Below are 16,364 nucleotides of genomic sequence, written 5' to 3' on the forward strand. Positions count from 1 at the left end.
GATGTGAAGCTCAGTTTGTCTCTACTATATAAATGTGTCATGCAGAGGAAGTTCAGCGGAAGAGGCAGAGATCTCTGCCTCTCTCAGGCTTGACAACTGTTGAGGATGTCATCAGGACACTTTAGGGTCAGAAGTCGATGCTTCTGATGAAAAAGAGGGAAACATTTATAACTCCTATACTTACATTGTCTGTGGCAGATCATTTGTCCTGTACCTCCTTGCAGCCCAGCATCCTTTCCATTTATTTCTATCAGAAATGTGTTTATCAGAATGTAGGATTAAGATCTTAGGTCTAGACAGTAACAACATCATACGGTAGCACTTTATAATGAAGTACCTCAATAAAGGCTAATTAACAGCTAATAAGGCACTTATTAACAATGAATTAACAGCTAATAAGGCACATTAAGTCCTAATAGTGCATTTATAAACCCTTTACTATGCACTTATTATGAGATCAATTAACACTAACAAATCCTTAATAAAATCTTTATTATAACAGTATAAACAATTAATTAAGCCTTTATTAACACTTTATTAGGCAATTTAAAGCCACCTATTCTAAAGTGGGAACACATCGGGTACACCCGCCACTCTGACATGTCGGTTGAGTCCTAATTGTGCATTTAGAAACCCTTTACTATGCACTTATTATGAGATCAATTAACACTAACAAATCCTTAATAAAATCTTTATTATAACAGTATAAACAACAACAAGTCATTAATTAAGCCTTTATTAACACTTTATTAGGCAATTTAAAGCCACCTATTCTAAAGTGGGAACACATCGGGTACACCCGCCACTCTGACATGTCTCCTTTCCGACATGTCAGAGAACCTTGGAATCGCTTTACCCTTTTTTATATTGCATCACATATTTTTTGTGAACATCCATTTGTATGAAAAGCAAACAAGGACAAATACTGTCACCAGCACCCAGCAGGTAGTCAAAATGAGAGGGGGAAAAAAGTCAGTTATTAAACAATAATCTACCAATGAACCTATCCAAGCATTTACATTGTTCCATACATGTACAGTAAAATAGTAACTTGTTTTGTCTTTAGATCACAGAACACAACAGCACTTTTCTGTCCAACAGTACCGCTAGACTCTTGGCCTAGAGAACGAGACAGGCCAAATCTTGGTCCATTTCAAGATAGATTCAAGTGCAATAACGACAGCATATTCACTTTTTCCGGCTTTAATTGTTCTCAGAGTCATAGGTGAGAGAATGTGCAGAGTGGCACTAAACACTTTCTCAGAAGGAACACGTTCAAGCCACTCATGAGTATAGCCTATTCATGCTCACTGTGAGGGTATTCAGTAGGCCTAATGGCCTATTCACAATTATGCTGATCATGGAAGTTTTTTTATCGCAATAAAATATCAAATCTAATATCCTATCATTGAACCTCACCTGAAAATGTTATACCAATACTATAACCTGCTCAAAAGACCACAATGGAAATGAGCTCCCAAAACAATATATGTGAGCTTGTATCTGCTATTTTCACCAGATGTTTGCCCCAGAATATGGACACTACGCGGTGGGTAATCTCTGACACCAGGAAACGATGAGGCTGTAATGTTTGTCTGATTATTAATGTCTGGTATTCTGACCGTTAAACCCTGACCTCAGATGTGAATTTCCCTGATTTGAAAAGGTTTGGTTTGGAGATCTGGCTCCGCTCCGTGCCTGTAAATCTGAACATTAGGTAATCTCAGGCATCTTTCATTTCCCATCCTTACTCAATTCTACTTCCCTCCCCTCTTCCCATTTTACTCAGCACACCTCTACGTTTTGTCTTAACCCTGATTCATACACCGTCGTACAACGGAGCATAAATTACCAGTAAGACTCCCTAATCGGGAGATAGGGCAATCTCCACAAATAGGGCAAAAATGTGTTTTTCCAAAATCTTCCTGATCCATGTTGATGACATGAGTGTAGACATGCTGTGTAGTGATATTCGTGATTTTAGGGCAAAAACTGTAGGAGCAGTGTCCAAAAATGTGTTTTAAAAATCGGCCTGAAGGTGGCGCTACAATAGGGCCATGTGAGAAATGAGGGGTGGGGTCTCCGCGTTGCCTTGGCGGACGAATAGGTACCGGCCCCGGCTCTCCCGGACGCTCCTAGCCCGAATTACGGCATTTTATGTGCGCTGCAGTGGCAGGGGGTCCTCCACTGGGGGCGCCACCACTTTTGCATCCGTTCTGGAGCACCAGGAGTGGGTGGTCCCCAGGAATTCCCCGTGAGCAGCTCCGTGGGGGTGGTCATTTGGTCATTTTTGCACATTTGGTCATTTTTTACACCTGGGGGTCCCCCAGGGACCTGGAGCTCCGGGGGTCCTTGGAGGTTGTAGTTTGGCAGGTAAGGAGTGTGTGTGCAAAATTTGGCATGGATGGGGGCAACGGTTGTGGAGATATGAGCAGGGCAAAAGTGTGACGGACTCACTCACTCACAGACAGCCCGTGGAGGTTTCTACAGTAAGTAGCTCCCTACGGTCGCAACTAAGCTTTATTCCCTATACTGTACATGTTCTCTAGAGATACACTCTGAATGGTGTACAAATGAACCCCATTCACATGAAAGCAATGATGTGATTCACCATTATATTTCTTGGTTGAGAAATATAATGGTGAGAGGGTTTTGTCTGTACATTCCACTGACTACTTCAAGCAGCCCAAATGGTGCCATGTTTGACTACAAGTAACCACAAGGGGGCAGTACAGGCCCCACATTTGGACATTCAATTTTTTAAGGCTACACACATACAGTACAGTAATTTGTTCTCTAGACATAGCTTTTGGTTTAGGCTAACAGTGATGATGTTGTACTGTACAATATCTTCAACAACAGATTACCTGCACACTGCCACTTGCAAGGTACAAGTAGGATGATTTATTAAAGCAACGTTTGATCACAGTACAATATTTGAAATACACAATATATATTACAAGTATAGCCTGTTATTGCTCTATTTCCAACTGGTCTTTGCCATATTACATGATACAGTACACTGGCATCACCAGGAATGCTGGTCCCTCATTGGATGTTAATGATGCTGTTGACAGAAATGCTGGTCCCTGATTGGGCTACGGGCTTAAACATGGGCAGACACGGACATACATACACAGCCGAACGCAGTACTTGCACGCTCTGCTGGCGCAAGTAATAAATAGTAAATACATTTATGGACTGTATATGGACCCCAAATGCCACTTAGTCAGAAGAACACCATTTTAAAATGGGAAGTACCTGTACCTGTAAACATACATACAGTGTGTGTGTGTGTGTGTGTGTGTGTGTGTGTGTGTGTGTGTACTGTACTTGCATACTGTACATACTGTACATACAGTATATCTCTGCTGTCGGGCCGAAACCTCCAAAATGTTCATTTTCGGGGAAAATGAGCTCAAGTGGAGTTAGGAGGTTTTGACCGAAGGGACTTTTACTACTTTTCATTGGTTCAATATTATTTTAAACAACACACAGACGTAAAGGGTTTCAATAGCACATATTTATGAGAAAAGAGAGGGCCAATCGGGTGGAGTTACCTGGTTTGGCAGAACGTGTGGAGTTAGGAGTTTTTGTCCCAAGCACTTTTTACTACTTTCCATTGGTTCAATATTATTTTAACCAACACTCAGATGTAAAGGGTGTTCAATAGCCCTGATTTATGCAAAAAAAAAAAAACTAAAAAATTGAGGGCTTTGCACAATTTAATTTTTTAAAGAAAACAATGATTCTCTATGACCTCATGCACACCGGCTCCGAATTTGCCATGCAGCAGGTGGCTTCGGCAGTGTGTTCTTTTCCCGATTGTACCCAATTCGATTTGTGCGTCTTGTCGCATGCCGTAAACACTCATTGACTCCTTTTATGACTCCTTTTTCGGATCCGCAGTGGATTCCGCACAGCCTTGCAAATCCAAATCCAATGCGTTTTAATCATGCAGCAAACAGAACAGTCCTGTGTGCAAAGCCCTTTAAGCTGGTTGCAAACTGCACTGCGTTTTTTCGTTGTTTTGGAAATCCAAAATCCTCGAAAGCATTTTTCAGGCCAAGGAAAGAGAGAGAGGAGAGAGAGAGAGAGCAAAGGACCCAGTGGCGACTGTTGCGAACATCGGAAAAAAACAACCCTGGTCTGAAAATGAATACGAAACGGGCGCCAGTGTGCAAACATGATTGACATAACGTGAGGTTGATTTTTTTTATTCACGCGCTCCGAAATTCACTCCGATATTCGACCCAAAAAACGCAGCAGTGTGCAAAGATCTTGAAGCTGGTTGCACACTGCACTGCATTCTTTCGTTGCGTTTTGGAAATCCGAAATCCTCGAAAGCATTTTTCAGGTCAAGGGGAGAGAGAGAAGAGAGAGAGAGCAAGGGACCCAGTGGAGACAGTTGCGAAAATCTGAAAAAAATCAACCCTTGTCCGAAAATAAATACGAAACGGGCGGCAGTGTGCAAACGTGATTGTCATAACGTGAGGTTGATTTTTTTTATTTGCACGCTCCGAAATTCACTCCGATATTCGGCCCGAAAAACGCAGCAGTGTGCAACGTCCTTTAGTGTTACCTTTTTCTACTCTGGTGTTTGAGCACCTCAGTTTAGCTGTGAACTTGAGGTTGGTTTCCTCTCTTTCAATGCGTGTGAAGGGTCTGGTGTTTGAGAGTCTGAGAAACATTATAGCAGTTTACTGAGGTCTACCACACTACCATTATCCTGCCCCTCACATAGACACAAAAGTTAGACTACACTTACAGTTTCTCTTTTACACACACGCACGCACGCACACTCTTGTTCTAATAATACAATACAAGTGCAATGTGGCATGTACTGTTCAGTGTACTGTACACAATTCAACAAGTGCAATAAAATGTTATACTACATATTTGATACTGCATATTGTATGTCATTTCTATCTTTTATCCTTATCTTTACCTTTATGTTTTTCAGGGTCATTGGAGAACCAAGACAAATTCCTCGTGTGTAATGATATCTGGAATTTTAATTACTTTCATTTCTGCCATGAGGTTGCCTACAGTACATTTACCCCTCGGTATAGTTTCCTATACCTTAAGGAGCATTTCTTAATTGAACTGTAGCTTATATGGTATAAGAGTAATAATGGAGGATAAATACAATCTGTTTTATAAATTGGTTTATTTTTTATTGAAATGCATAAGAAAATACAGCAAGACAAGTGAAGCATTTTAGACAATCTACACAGCTATATAGCTTCATAACAACCATCCTTCCTCTCCCAGCCTCAGCCTTCCCTAAAAGCCCACTGAATTACAGCTGCAATATTATTCACACCGGTGTGAATGAATGTATGTACCACTTAAACCCCAGAGTCATTTTTTTTAATTTTCTCCTAATATTACATGCCCTAATTAAATCTGTTATAACTTAAGAACTACAGGGCCCAGTTGCACAATCTTGTTGTCTATGGATAGGTGACACCTTGAAAAATGTATATCAATTGGAATTTTAGTTTAGTTTTTAGCCTCCACCAGGAAAGAGTGACAGCAGATATAGTACAGCAGAAATGATAATTCTTTACCTCCGCCTAAACAAAACTTGAATTTGAATGAGAATAACATCACTATACCAATTACCAGCAGGCCAAGGATGCACAGATGTGTTCTACAACTTATGAAATGCAAGTCCTCCAAATTTGGTGTAACAGAACTGAAGCACAACTATTGTACAGCCATTTTAGTTAGAGTTGTACTAGACAGACCTTTAAATTTAGCCATTTGGATAGCCTATGTGCCCAAAGTGTGCCAAATAGATTTTTTGCAATGGATTCAGAATCATGAAGAACCCCTAGTTTGACCCTTCACATGCTACTTAAAGGAGCTATAGTCAACTTTTTCATTGTAGGGCCGACACTTTGTTTACATCCTAGTCTATCCTGGTCTTAAGTGTGACGTTGTTTTGTAGGCGGAGACACGTGGGGGCTGAGCGTCTCCAGTCCCTATCTTTCACCATTCAAAACAACAAACTTGGAACCCGTGAATCTTTTTTACTATACGCTTATTTTTCAGAAAGGAACCATTGGGAGTTAAAAGGAGTCATAATGCTTCAAACTAGAATATTTTATTCATGTAATTGTTCTCCCACGGGCGGATCCATTGAAAATAGCGAGGGACACAGCACTGCGCATATTAACAATACAACTGCTGCCCCCACCCGGAAGTGGCGGGTCTGACTCTGACTACAAAATTACGCCACGGCTTAAGAGCAGGATAGACTAGAATGTAAACAAAGTGTCGGTCTGACAATGGCCAAAATGATTATTTTATCATTATTTTACGCTTTTTGTGGTCATTTTTGAATAGAAACACATATATGAAGCTTATTTTTTTATAAAATATTTTCGAAACATTATTTTTATTTTAGCATCCGTTTTTCAAGAAAAAGTTGACTTTAGCTCCTTTAAAGCAGATTTTTTTGTCTTTTTTTATATTTCTAGTGGAGTCAATGGGACAGTGAATATACAAATGGCCATAACTTTTTTTCACGATGTTTCCAGCAGAGCAGGCCTCTCATTCTGTGGACCTTAATGACCAAACTAACAGATAAAACAGAAATAAAAAGTACGGCAGAAAATCACAGGTTCAACCCTATTCCTTGAGCTTTTTGACAATGCACTCACTGTATAATCGCTCCTAAAACCTATTTATACCATGGCCTTTCCTTACATTTTAGTACCCATACTGTACCTTCCACATTTGTTTTCTCAATTGTGTTACCTTCAATATATGTATATGCGTACAACTGTACATACGTTTATGTCCCTATGGATGTTTTCGAAAAGCGCGTTATAAATAATGTTAATAATAATAATCTGTCCACATTTTTAGAGTCCATAAAGTTATTGTGTCAATAACTTTATTAATCCCCCAAACTTCAACTGATTCCACTCACCTCTATAATGACTGAATTTCAAACATTGCTGGCCCATAATAACCTTGTCACCAGGCTTTCCACGAAAGGAAAGTCTGGTATTTGTTTTAAACGGCCGTGTGAGCCGGTCTAGGCATGGCCTAAACCGGCAACATGGCCTAAACCGGTTTGTTTCCCCAACGCGTATTTACGAAAAATGCTCGAGAAGTATAGTCTTGCCAGTCACTACGGGTTGGACTAAAACATGGATATATCAAACGAACTTTACAAAAAAACAACAAAAACAGGGTTTTATTGGGTAGGCCCTAAAATTATGCCCTTGAGTGCAGGAAATTATTTGTTATTTTTATTTTTTATTGTTTTACATTTCTCGGCATAATAAGCCATTTTGGGCAGCTGATTAACAATATCTTTCAGCATTGCTATTACTTCAGTATTAGCCGCCTCAAGGTCAGCATCTAGTTTCTTTTTCTCTTTAGGTTTCTCTTCCAAATAAGTTTTGTAGGCATCCTTGTCAAAACGTGCGTCTTTGCAATTGATAAGTTTTTTTGCAGCGCGAATTACCTTGCTTCGTACAAAACCAAGCTTTTGTGATTTTTTGTCCCTACGGATGTATGCTTTAGCCAGGTCTGCCACTGTCAGTTTGTGTTCTATCTGGTAATAAACCAATGCTTCAGCATAATTTACAGATGCCGCAACAAGTGGTTTGAATAGAACTGAAAATAGTTCTGAGTTGGGATCATCGCGGTCTGATTTCTTAGCTGTCTGAAAACGCTCTATGTTTTCACGGATTTCCTTATCTGTTATGGCATGTTGGTAGAGGGTGAGAATCTTAGCCGCCTCCAGATGCTTCTTAAAGTCAGTTGTATCCTTCCTATATGTTACTAAAACATGCTCCATGACTTTCCTGTAGACTTTGAGGAGACCGTTGTTAATGATGTGAGCACCCTTCCCTCGCTCAAAGAGCAGGCGATCCTCACCTCCCACTGCATCTGAAACGACATTTAATTCATTGTTAATTTGAATAATTATGACGTTATTATGAAACTTGGTTATTGTTACAAAGCATTTTGAGCACTAACTGTGAGTGTTTATCTCACAACCTAATCAGAATGGGGTAGTGTGTATGTCTGTCTGTATGTCCCAATGTCTTGCATCTGCAACTCCACGTTCAGCAGTTGTTCAATTGTCTCAAAAACATAATACAAAAATCAACAACGCATGTTCCTTGCTGACCATCAACTTTTTTTTTTTTTTTTTTAATATGAGCGCCCGTTGGGGGGCCGCGAATTTCTAGTTACTGTAATTAGTGGTCAAGCCATGGAGTGGCGGAGGCCATATGCGTCTTCTCAACAACTTTGACACTCTGACTTTTGACCTTTGACCTTTAGATGTCTCACCATTTTGAATTATATGAAAAACAGTAAATAATCTATCTCCTCCTGAGATTTTCGCGTCACACGCACAGAACCTTTTTTACATGACATTTGGACCAATACCTACTCAGGCTAAGGGGTGAGAAGTTTGAAAATTCAAACTTTAAACAGGCATAAGTCCGTTCAAGCCAAACATGCCTCGTTTGGCTTGAAGACATGCAACTTGCTTACACGCGTGCCTTGACTCAAGAGGAACACATCTGTGTCTTTGTCAAGTAATCCACGGCGCGCCCTTAGATTTTCCACCATTTTGAGCAGTTTGTAAAACGCTTAAACCCATTTTTATCCTGGGATTTTCGAGTCACGTGCACAGAACCTTTTTTACATGAACTTCGGACCATATCTAAAGATCTGTCTGATGGGATATTTTTTTTAATTGAAACATTCTTTTTTAATAATTCAATGAATATTATACATGCAAAGTCACATTTTCAAGATGAAATACTGTAGAGGGTTAGTCCAAATATCACTGAAACCAATCTTAACCCAATTGGCCAAAGGGGGGCACTATATCATTTTGAGCAGTTTGTAAAACGCTTAAACCAGTTTTTATCCAGGGATTTTTTTTAGCAATTTGCATGAAACATTCTACACACAATCTAAGGACCTTTATCTAACCTGCCTATGAAGTGCCCACAAAATAATAATACCGGTAATAATTATTATAAATATAGCTGCAAGCAGAGATAAAGTGGCCAAAAACACCTCAAATCATGAACACAGCCTGCGATGAGCGTGACATTTTGCACGCACATTCCCACTAGGTCAAGGAACAGATTCCACCCTTCTCACATTGGCCTGTTATAGCGCCACCAGCAGGTCAACTTTTGCATAACACCTTTTTGGAACAAAATGCCTCAAATCACGCATGCAGCGTCCGATTGCTGTGGCCCCAGAACACGTGGCACCCTTTTCACATTGGCCTATTATAGCGCCACCAGGAGGCCAAAAAAACCTACCTGACCTGCCGGAGACCTGTTCTCTGAAGAACACTGCTTCTAGCTTTTCTTTGATTTCTTTTCCCACTTTTCTTGATTTTCCTGCTTTTTTCCTTTCCTACTTTTTCCTGGCTTGGCCACTTTATCGCTGCTTGCAGCTATATTTATTCTTGTCACTCAATTTCCCTACATGATCAGAACATCTTCGTTGGATAGCTACAGGTCTATGTTCTGTTGATGATTATGCATGCACCTTACTTACTGGAAGGATAAACCCCTTGAGATGAATCATCTAGTTTTTTTATATAATTTTTTTGTGATAATGAGTTGTGAACACAAAGAGCAGGCCTATAGCCATGCAGTGGCTGGTTTGTATCTGTACCTATGAGAGGAGTTGCTTTAGAGGGCTGCAGGACAGGCTGGAAGCTCTGACCATCACTGGCCTGGTCAGAGTCTGGATCAAGGTGAATGGGGCTGTCATCACTGGTGTCATCACTGGGCTCAGTGTAGATGGAACCTGATGGAGAGGAAGAAGCACCCTGTGCATTCATGCTGGTGTTGCTGGCTGGGATGGAAGCTCTCATCACTGTCATGTTGCCTGTAGAGAGAAGAAGGTTTAATATTAGTTTGTGTCTGTGACTGCCACGCTGCTGGGGGAGGGGTGGGAGGCACCTTTATCTAACATGCCTATGAAGTGCACACAAAATTATTATAATAATTATTATAAATATAGCTGCAAGCAGCGATACAGTGGCCAAAAACGCCTCAAATCATGAACACAGCCTGCGATGTGCATGAAATTTTGCACGCACTGACACACATTCCCACTAGGCCAAGGAACAGTCCACCCTTCTCACATGTTATATCGCCACCAGTGGGTCAACTTTTGCATAACACCTTTTTGGAACAAAATGCCTTAAATCACGCATGCAGCGTTCGATTGCTGTGAGAGGCCCAAGAACACGTGGCACCCTTTTCACCTTGGCCTATTATAGCGCCACCAGGAGGCCAAAAAAACCTACCTGACCTGCCGGAGACCTGTTCTCGGAAGAACCCTGCTTCTAGTTTTTCTTTGATTTCTGTTCCCACTTTTCTTGATTTTCCTGCTTTTTTCCGCTGCTTTTTTCCTTTCCTATACTTTTTCCTGGCTTGGCCACTTTATCGCTGCGCTTGCAGCTATATTTATTCTTGTCACTCATTTCCCCACATCAGAACATCTTCGTTGTATAGCTACAGGTCTATGTTCAGTTGATGATTATGCACCTTACTTACTGGAAGGATAAACCCCTTGAGATGAATCATCTAGTTTTCGAGGGGTCCTGTGATAATGAGTTGAGAACACAAAGAGCGGCCTATAGCCATGCTGTGGTTGGTTTGTATCTGTACCTATGAGAGGAGTTGCTTTAGAGGGCTGCAGGACAGGCTGGAAGCTCTGACCATCACTGGCCTGGTCAGAGTCTGGATCAAGGTGAATGGGGCTGTCATCACTGGGCTCAGTGGAGATGGAACCTGATGGAGAGGAAGAAGCACCCTGTGCATTCATGCTGGTGTTGCTGGCTGGGATGGAAGCTCTCATCACTGTCATGTTGCCTGTAGAGGAAGAAGGTTTAATATTAGTTTGTGTCTGTGACTGCCACGTTGCTGGGGGAGGGGTGTCAGTTAAATACTTTAGGTATCACTGAGTAGGATGAAGCCACAACAGAATAACGTCACACCACACTTAGTCCCATATCTACTGCCTTCTTTCCAGTGGTGTAAAGTAACAAAGTACATTTACTTAAATACTGTACTTAAGTACAGTTTGGAGGTATCTGTACTTTACTTGAGTATTTCCAATTTCCAATACTTTTACTTCTACTCCACTACATCTCAGATCCAAATATTGTACTTTTACTCCACTACATTTATTTGAAAACTTTAGTTACTAGTTACTTTGCAGATATACATTATATTATTATAATATTATAAAACATACATAAACCACTTTAGCCTTATTTTATACCTAGGCTGTTTGAAAATAGCCGATCTACAAGCTCGCAACCGCGATGCGTTGTGAGCTTATAGATCTGCTATTTTCAAACATTTTGTACTTTTACTTTTAGTACTTTAAGTATATTTTGATGCCAACACTTTCATACTTTTACTCAAGTACATTTTGAATTCTCGACTTTTACTTGTAACGGAGTACATCTACAGTGCAGTATTGATACTTTTACTTAAGTACAAAATGTGTGTACTTTTTCCACCCCTGCTTCTTTCTGTGATCTGTTAGAGCACATAACACCACTGAACATTTAAGAACTGGAGCCCTAAATGTATACACTAAGTAGGTCGACGATGGTTTGAACAGAAGCATTAGCCCTTGTTCAACAGACATCCTTTTTCTCACGCACGCACGCACTCACGCACGCACGCACGCGCGCGCACACACACACACACACACACACACACACACACACACACACACACACACACACACACACACACACACACACACACACACACACACACACACACACACACACACACGACGGGTGGGCTTTGTTTGTTCTTCAGACAAGAAACCAGGAGGTCTAAACAAACAGTATATACAAAGAAGGGGCAGGGAAGGGTAGGGTTGGGCTAGGTTAGTTTTTGGAGCGGTGAAAGCGCTCCCAATGAACAGGTATATCCGTGGGTATGTGGCTGGCTGGCTGGCTGGCTGGCTGGCCCTGTCCGTAGCCTGGGCAATAGCTTGAGTGGCCACACACAACACACTAGTTAAAGGAGGGGCGCTGTTTTGTGCAGGCCAGGCACACTCACCACTCACTCACAGGCACAGTTTACACTCACTCACTCACTCACTCACATAGGGTACAGCTGCTCAAATTCACCGCTCCACTTCGAACCGAGGTTTGATTTTTGGAGCGGTGAAAGCGCTCCCAATGAACAGGTATATCCGTGGGTATGTGGCTGGCTGGCTGGCTGGCTGGCTGGCCCTGTCCGTAGCCTGGGCAATACCTTGAGTGGCCACACACAACACACTAGTTAAAGGAGGGGCGCTGTTTTGTGCAGGCCAGGCACACTCACCACTCACTCACAGGCACAGTTTACACTCACTCACTCACTCACATAGGGTACAGCTGCTCAAATTCACCGCTCCACTTCGAACCGAGGTTTGATTTTTTTTTACCAGTTGCGAACGGCTGCTGCCTGTAAGTGGTTTTTCAGGGCAATTTTAAAGGATGCTAGTGATCCACACTCCTTTATGACCTTCGGTAAGGCTTTCCGCATTTTGGTGGTATAGCAGAAAAAAGAGTTTGACCCTTTGTTGGTTTTGACTCTGGGTTGAAAGTGATCTGTGGCGCTGCCTCTGGTGTTGTAATTATGGACATCCTTAATGTTTATAAAGTATTTTGACAGGTACTTGGGTATCATAGTGGTGTAGTGTATCTTGTACACCAGGCCCATTGCAAGTTGCTGTACTCTGTCATCTACTCTGAGCCACCCCACTCTTAACTGGTGAGTAGCGGTGAGGTGAGTCTGGCCAAGGTTCCCATCAAAATGCTCATGAATCTCTTTAACTTCAAATACTTTCAGTGATATATATAACTTTTTCAGGGATATTACACAACTTCATTACAAATTAAAAAGATGTCTTTTAGAATGAAATTAAAATACGTTATCCATTAAATAAAACAATGTATCCGTTTGTAACTCTGAAGGGTACATTGTCTCACTCTCAGAGTTAAATTAACACTGAGAACATTTGTGTGGTTTCCCAAGACACACATGTATCTTTGTTTCAATATATATTAGGGCTGGGATGCGATTACAATTTTTAATCTAATTAATTACAGGCTCTGTGATTAATTAATCGCAATTAATCGCATTTTAATCGCACATTGATATTTGACCTGAGAAGCATTTATTTTTCAAGTAAAACACATTTTGTTGTACGAGTGAATCAACAAGTGAGTTTTTTAAATCTAAATTTCGCTTCCACTGGGCCAAGCAAAGCGCTTTGATCGGCTACTTCTCCCTTTGCGTTTGTTGTCTCTTCATGGTTGGTGCATCGCTATGATCGGTATGCCCGAAACTGAAGGTTATATATTAAGGCTGGGACTTTAACTGATTAATTGCGATTAATTAATTACAGAAAATTAATGCGATTAAAAAAATTAACGCATTTTAATCACACTTAGTTTTTGCACCACATAACCTTCAGTTTCGGGCATACCGATCATAGCGATGCACCAACCAAGAAGAGACAACAAACGCAACGGGAGAAGTAGCCGATCAGAGCGCTTTGCTTGGCCCAGTGGATGCGAAATTTAGATTTAAAAAACTCACTCGTTGATTCACTCGTACAACAAAATTGTGTTTTACTTGAAAAAAATGCTTCTCAGGTCAAATATCGATGTGCGATTAAAATGCGATTAATTGCGATTAATTAATCACAGAGCCTGTAATTAATTAGATTAAAAATTTTAATCGCATCCCAGCCCTAATATATATATATATATATATATATATATATATATATGGGTATTATAACATCCACACAAGTCTGTTTATAAATACTTTGTGTCAGTTAAGTTATATCACCAGCCAGTCAACGGAGACGATTTGAAACGCAACTTTCGCAAGTGAGACAGATTTTTGACTGAATGAGCCACACTTACCTCAAGTCGCCTCCATCTGGTGATTAATCAATAACCAACAGGATTTAATATTATCCGTCTTTTGCTGTCTGTTTGAAGTGCGAGGAGCTGTATAAATATGATTGATATAAAACTTGAAACGGTATTCCCGACGATGCTCCTGATTTAGAGAGAATGAACATGTCTTTGCTGTCAAATAATAGTAAAGAACCTGATTTTGAACAACATGTTTGTTTATTTAGCCTATGACAATATTGTGCTGCTGTAGACGTTTCTGTAAAGCGACTTTGAGTACTTAGGAGAGCGGTATATAAAGATGAGCTATTGTGGAGATGATTATCATCTTTTTTTAAACTGCGGGCCAACGGGTGGGCAGGTTCGTTGATTTGTATATTGTTCTGCGGGGTGGGCGGGCGGGTTAAGTTCTGTGCAGGCTGCAGGCATTGTGGGTTATGGAAAAAAAACCTGACCCGCACATCTCTAATATATATATATATATATATATATATATATATATATATATTGTGAGGCATCTTTTCCCAATAATACCCTTTGCATCTACAGTATGTGTGTGGGTTTTACAAATATTGAACCAATGAAAAGTATTAAAAAAGCGCTTCTGACTTAACATCCTAACTCCATTTGATCCTCAAACTGTCAGTCAAACCACCTAACAACAACTCCAACAGAGAAAGCTGTTTATTTCCATCATTGATTAGAATAACAAGGTCAGACAGGAAGAAAATCTATCCCCACATTAATCAACTGTATTTGGGTAAAGTGATGATAATATAAGGAGTAAGGACACATTCAAGTATCTGACAATGTATAAAGTCACCGTACCAACTTTCATGAGGCAGCATTATGTTCTAAAAATATGTTTTTCTTTTTCATGAAAAGTCAATATTTTGGACATGGACTGGTTTCTGTCCGACAGCAAAGATATTCAAAGAAATAAAACTAAATAAAGCATGGTCTCAGGCATCTTTTGTGTGCTAATTAAACTTCTATACTTACAGTACATTTTATACCGTACATTAACTGTGTGCTGACAAAGTTCCTAACGTTGGCCATAATTGCTCTCTAAAAGAACAACACATAATCTGAGATCAACTGTGTTTTGAATATTGTAATAAGGTTCAACTTACCAAGCATAAAAGTTGCCATGAAGATGAGAGACCATCCACCTCTGGCACTCTGTGCCATCGTGGCCCTAGAATAGAATGGCGCTGTGGCAGTTGAAGATGAGGCTTGTTGGCCTGAGCGTTGAGGCTGGTGATGTGAAGCTCAGTTTGTCTCACTCTCTACTTTATAAGTGTGTCATGCAGAGGAAGTTCAGTGGAAGAGAGCTCTGCCTCTCTCAGGCTTGATAACTGTTGAGGATGTCATCAGGACACTTTAGGGTCAGAAGTCAATGCTTCTGAAGAAAGAGAGGAGAAATGACTATGACTCCTATACTATAATACATTGTCTGTGGCAGATCATTTGTCCTGTATCTCCTTGCAGCCCAGCATCCTTTCCATGTATTTCTATCAGAAATGCGTTTATCAGAATGTAGGATCAAAATCTTAGGTCTAGACAGTGACAAAATCATACAATGGGCAGATAAAACTGCCCTGCTTTGCTTCAGTTACAGGTTGTACCTACTGTACAGTAGAAAAGAGACAATATGGAAATAACACCTCACTGCAAAACTGCACTAAAATATACTGGTAGAGAAAGCATAAAAACCTCTTCAGCTAAAAAAGAATGTGACTGTTACACCAGAGTCTTCTCGTTTTGCTTACAAAATAAGTGCATTTTTATGCACCTTAATGCTTGACTGTTCCTACTGTACCTAAATTATTGTACATGCAGTAGGAGGTACAAGCTCGGGTGGTCGTTAAGTGCCTGCCCAGTGCCCACTACCGTGGAGGTGGAAAAAGTTCTCACAGTTTTACTTACTGTAAGTAAAACTATCAATATTGCAACATAGAAATACTCCATTACAAGTAAAAGTCCGGAATTAAAAATGTACTTGAGTAAAAGTACAAAAGAATTGGTATCAAAATGTACTTAAAGGAGTAGTTCCCCCCAAAATGACTTTTTTTCTGGTGATTACTCACCCCATGGAGACTTGAGTTCAATAATGTTTTTTTAGTTTTTGTCGCATTCCTAAACAAATAATTTGAGGAGACTCTTTGTAGGCCCATTGATTCCGGATGGAGACCCAAATGCTTTCCCCATCCTAATCTACTGAATTCTACTTCCCTCCCCTCTTCTCATTTTATTCAGCCTTTTTGTCTTAAGCCCGATTCATACACCGTCCTGCGACAGAGCATAAATTATGTATAAACTATGTATAAACTATGTTCTCTCTTTGTTATGAGATACACTCTGAATGGTGTACAAATGAACCCCATTCACATGAAAGCAATGTGATTCA

General features: G+C 40.4%; 1 protein-coding gene across 1 annotated transcript; it reads right to left on the reverse strand.

Annotated features, from left to right (window-relative positions):
- Nucleotides 1-4,724: 4,724 nt before the first annotated feature.
- LOC308286384 (uncharacterized protein) lies at nucleotides 4,725-15,201 on the reverse strand (the record flags this gene model as incomplete). Its single annotated transcript, XM_080727381.1, has 5 exons — nucleotides 15,088-15,201; nucleotides 10,683-10,886; nucleotides 9,679-9,894; nucleotides 7,531-7,914; nucleotides 4,725-4,729 (listed from the first exon to the last, which is right to left on the reverse strand). Exons 1-5 carry the CDS (start codon nucleotides 15,143-15,145, stop codon nucleotides 4,725-4,727), a joined length of 867 nt encoding a protein of 288 aa, XP_080583507.1. The 5' UTR covers nucleotides 15,146-15,201.
- Nucleotides 15,202-16,364: the final 1,163 nt, after the last annotated feature.

Source organism: Nannobrachium achirus (genome assembly GCF_963921795.1).
Source record: "Nannobrachium achirus genome assembly, chromosome: 1".
NCBI classification, from domain to species: domain Eukaryota; kingdom Metazoa; phylum Chordata; class Actinopteri; order Myctophiformes; family Myctophidae; genus Nannobrachium; species Nannobrachium achirus.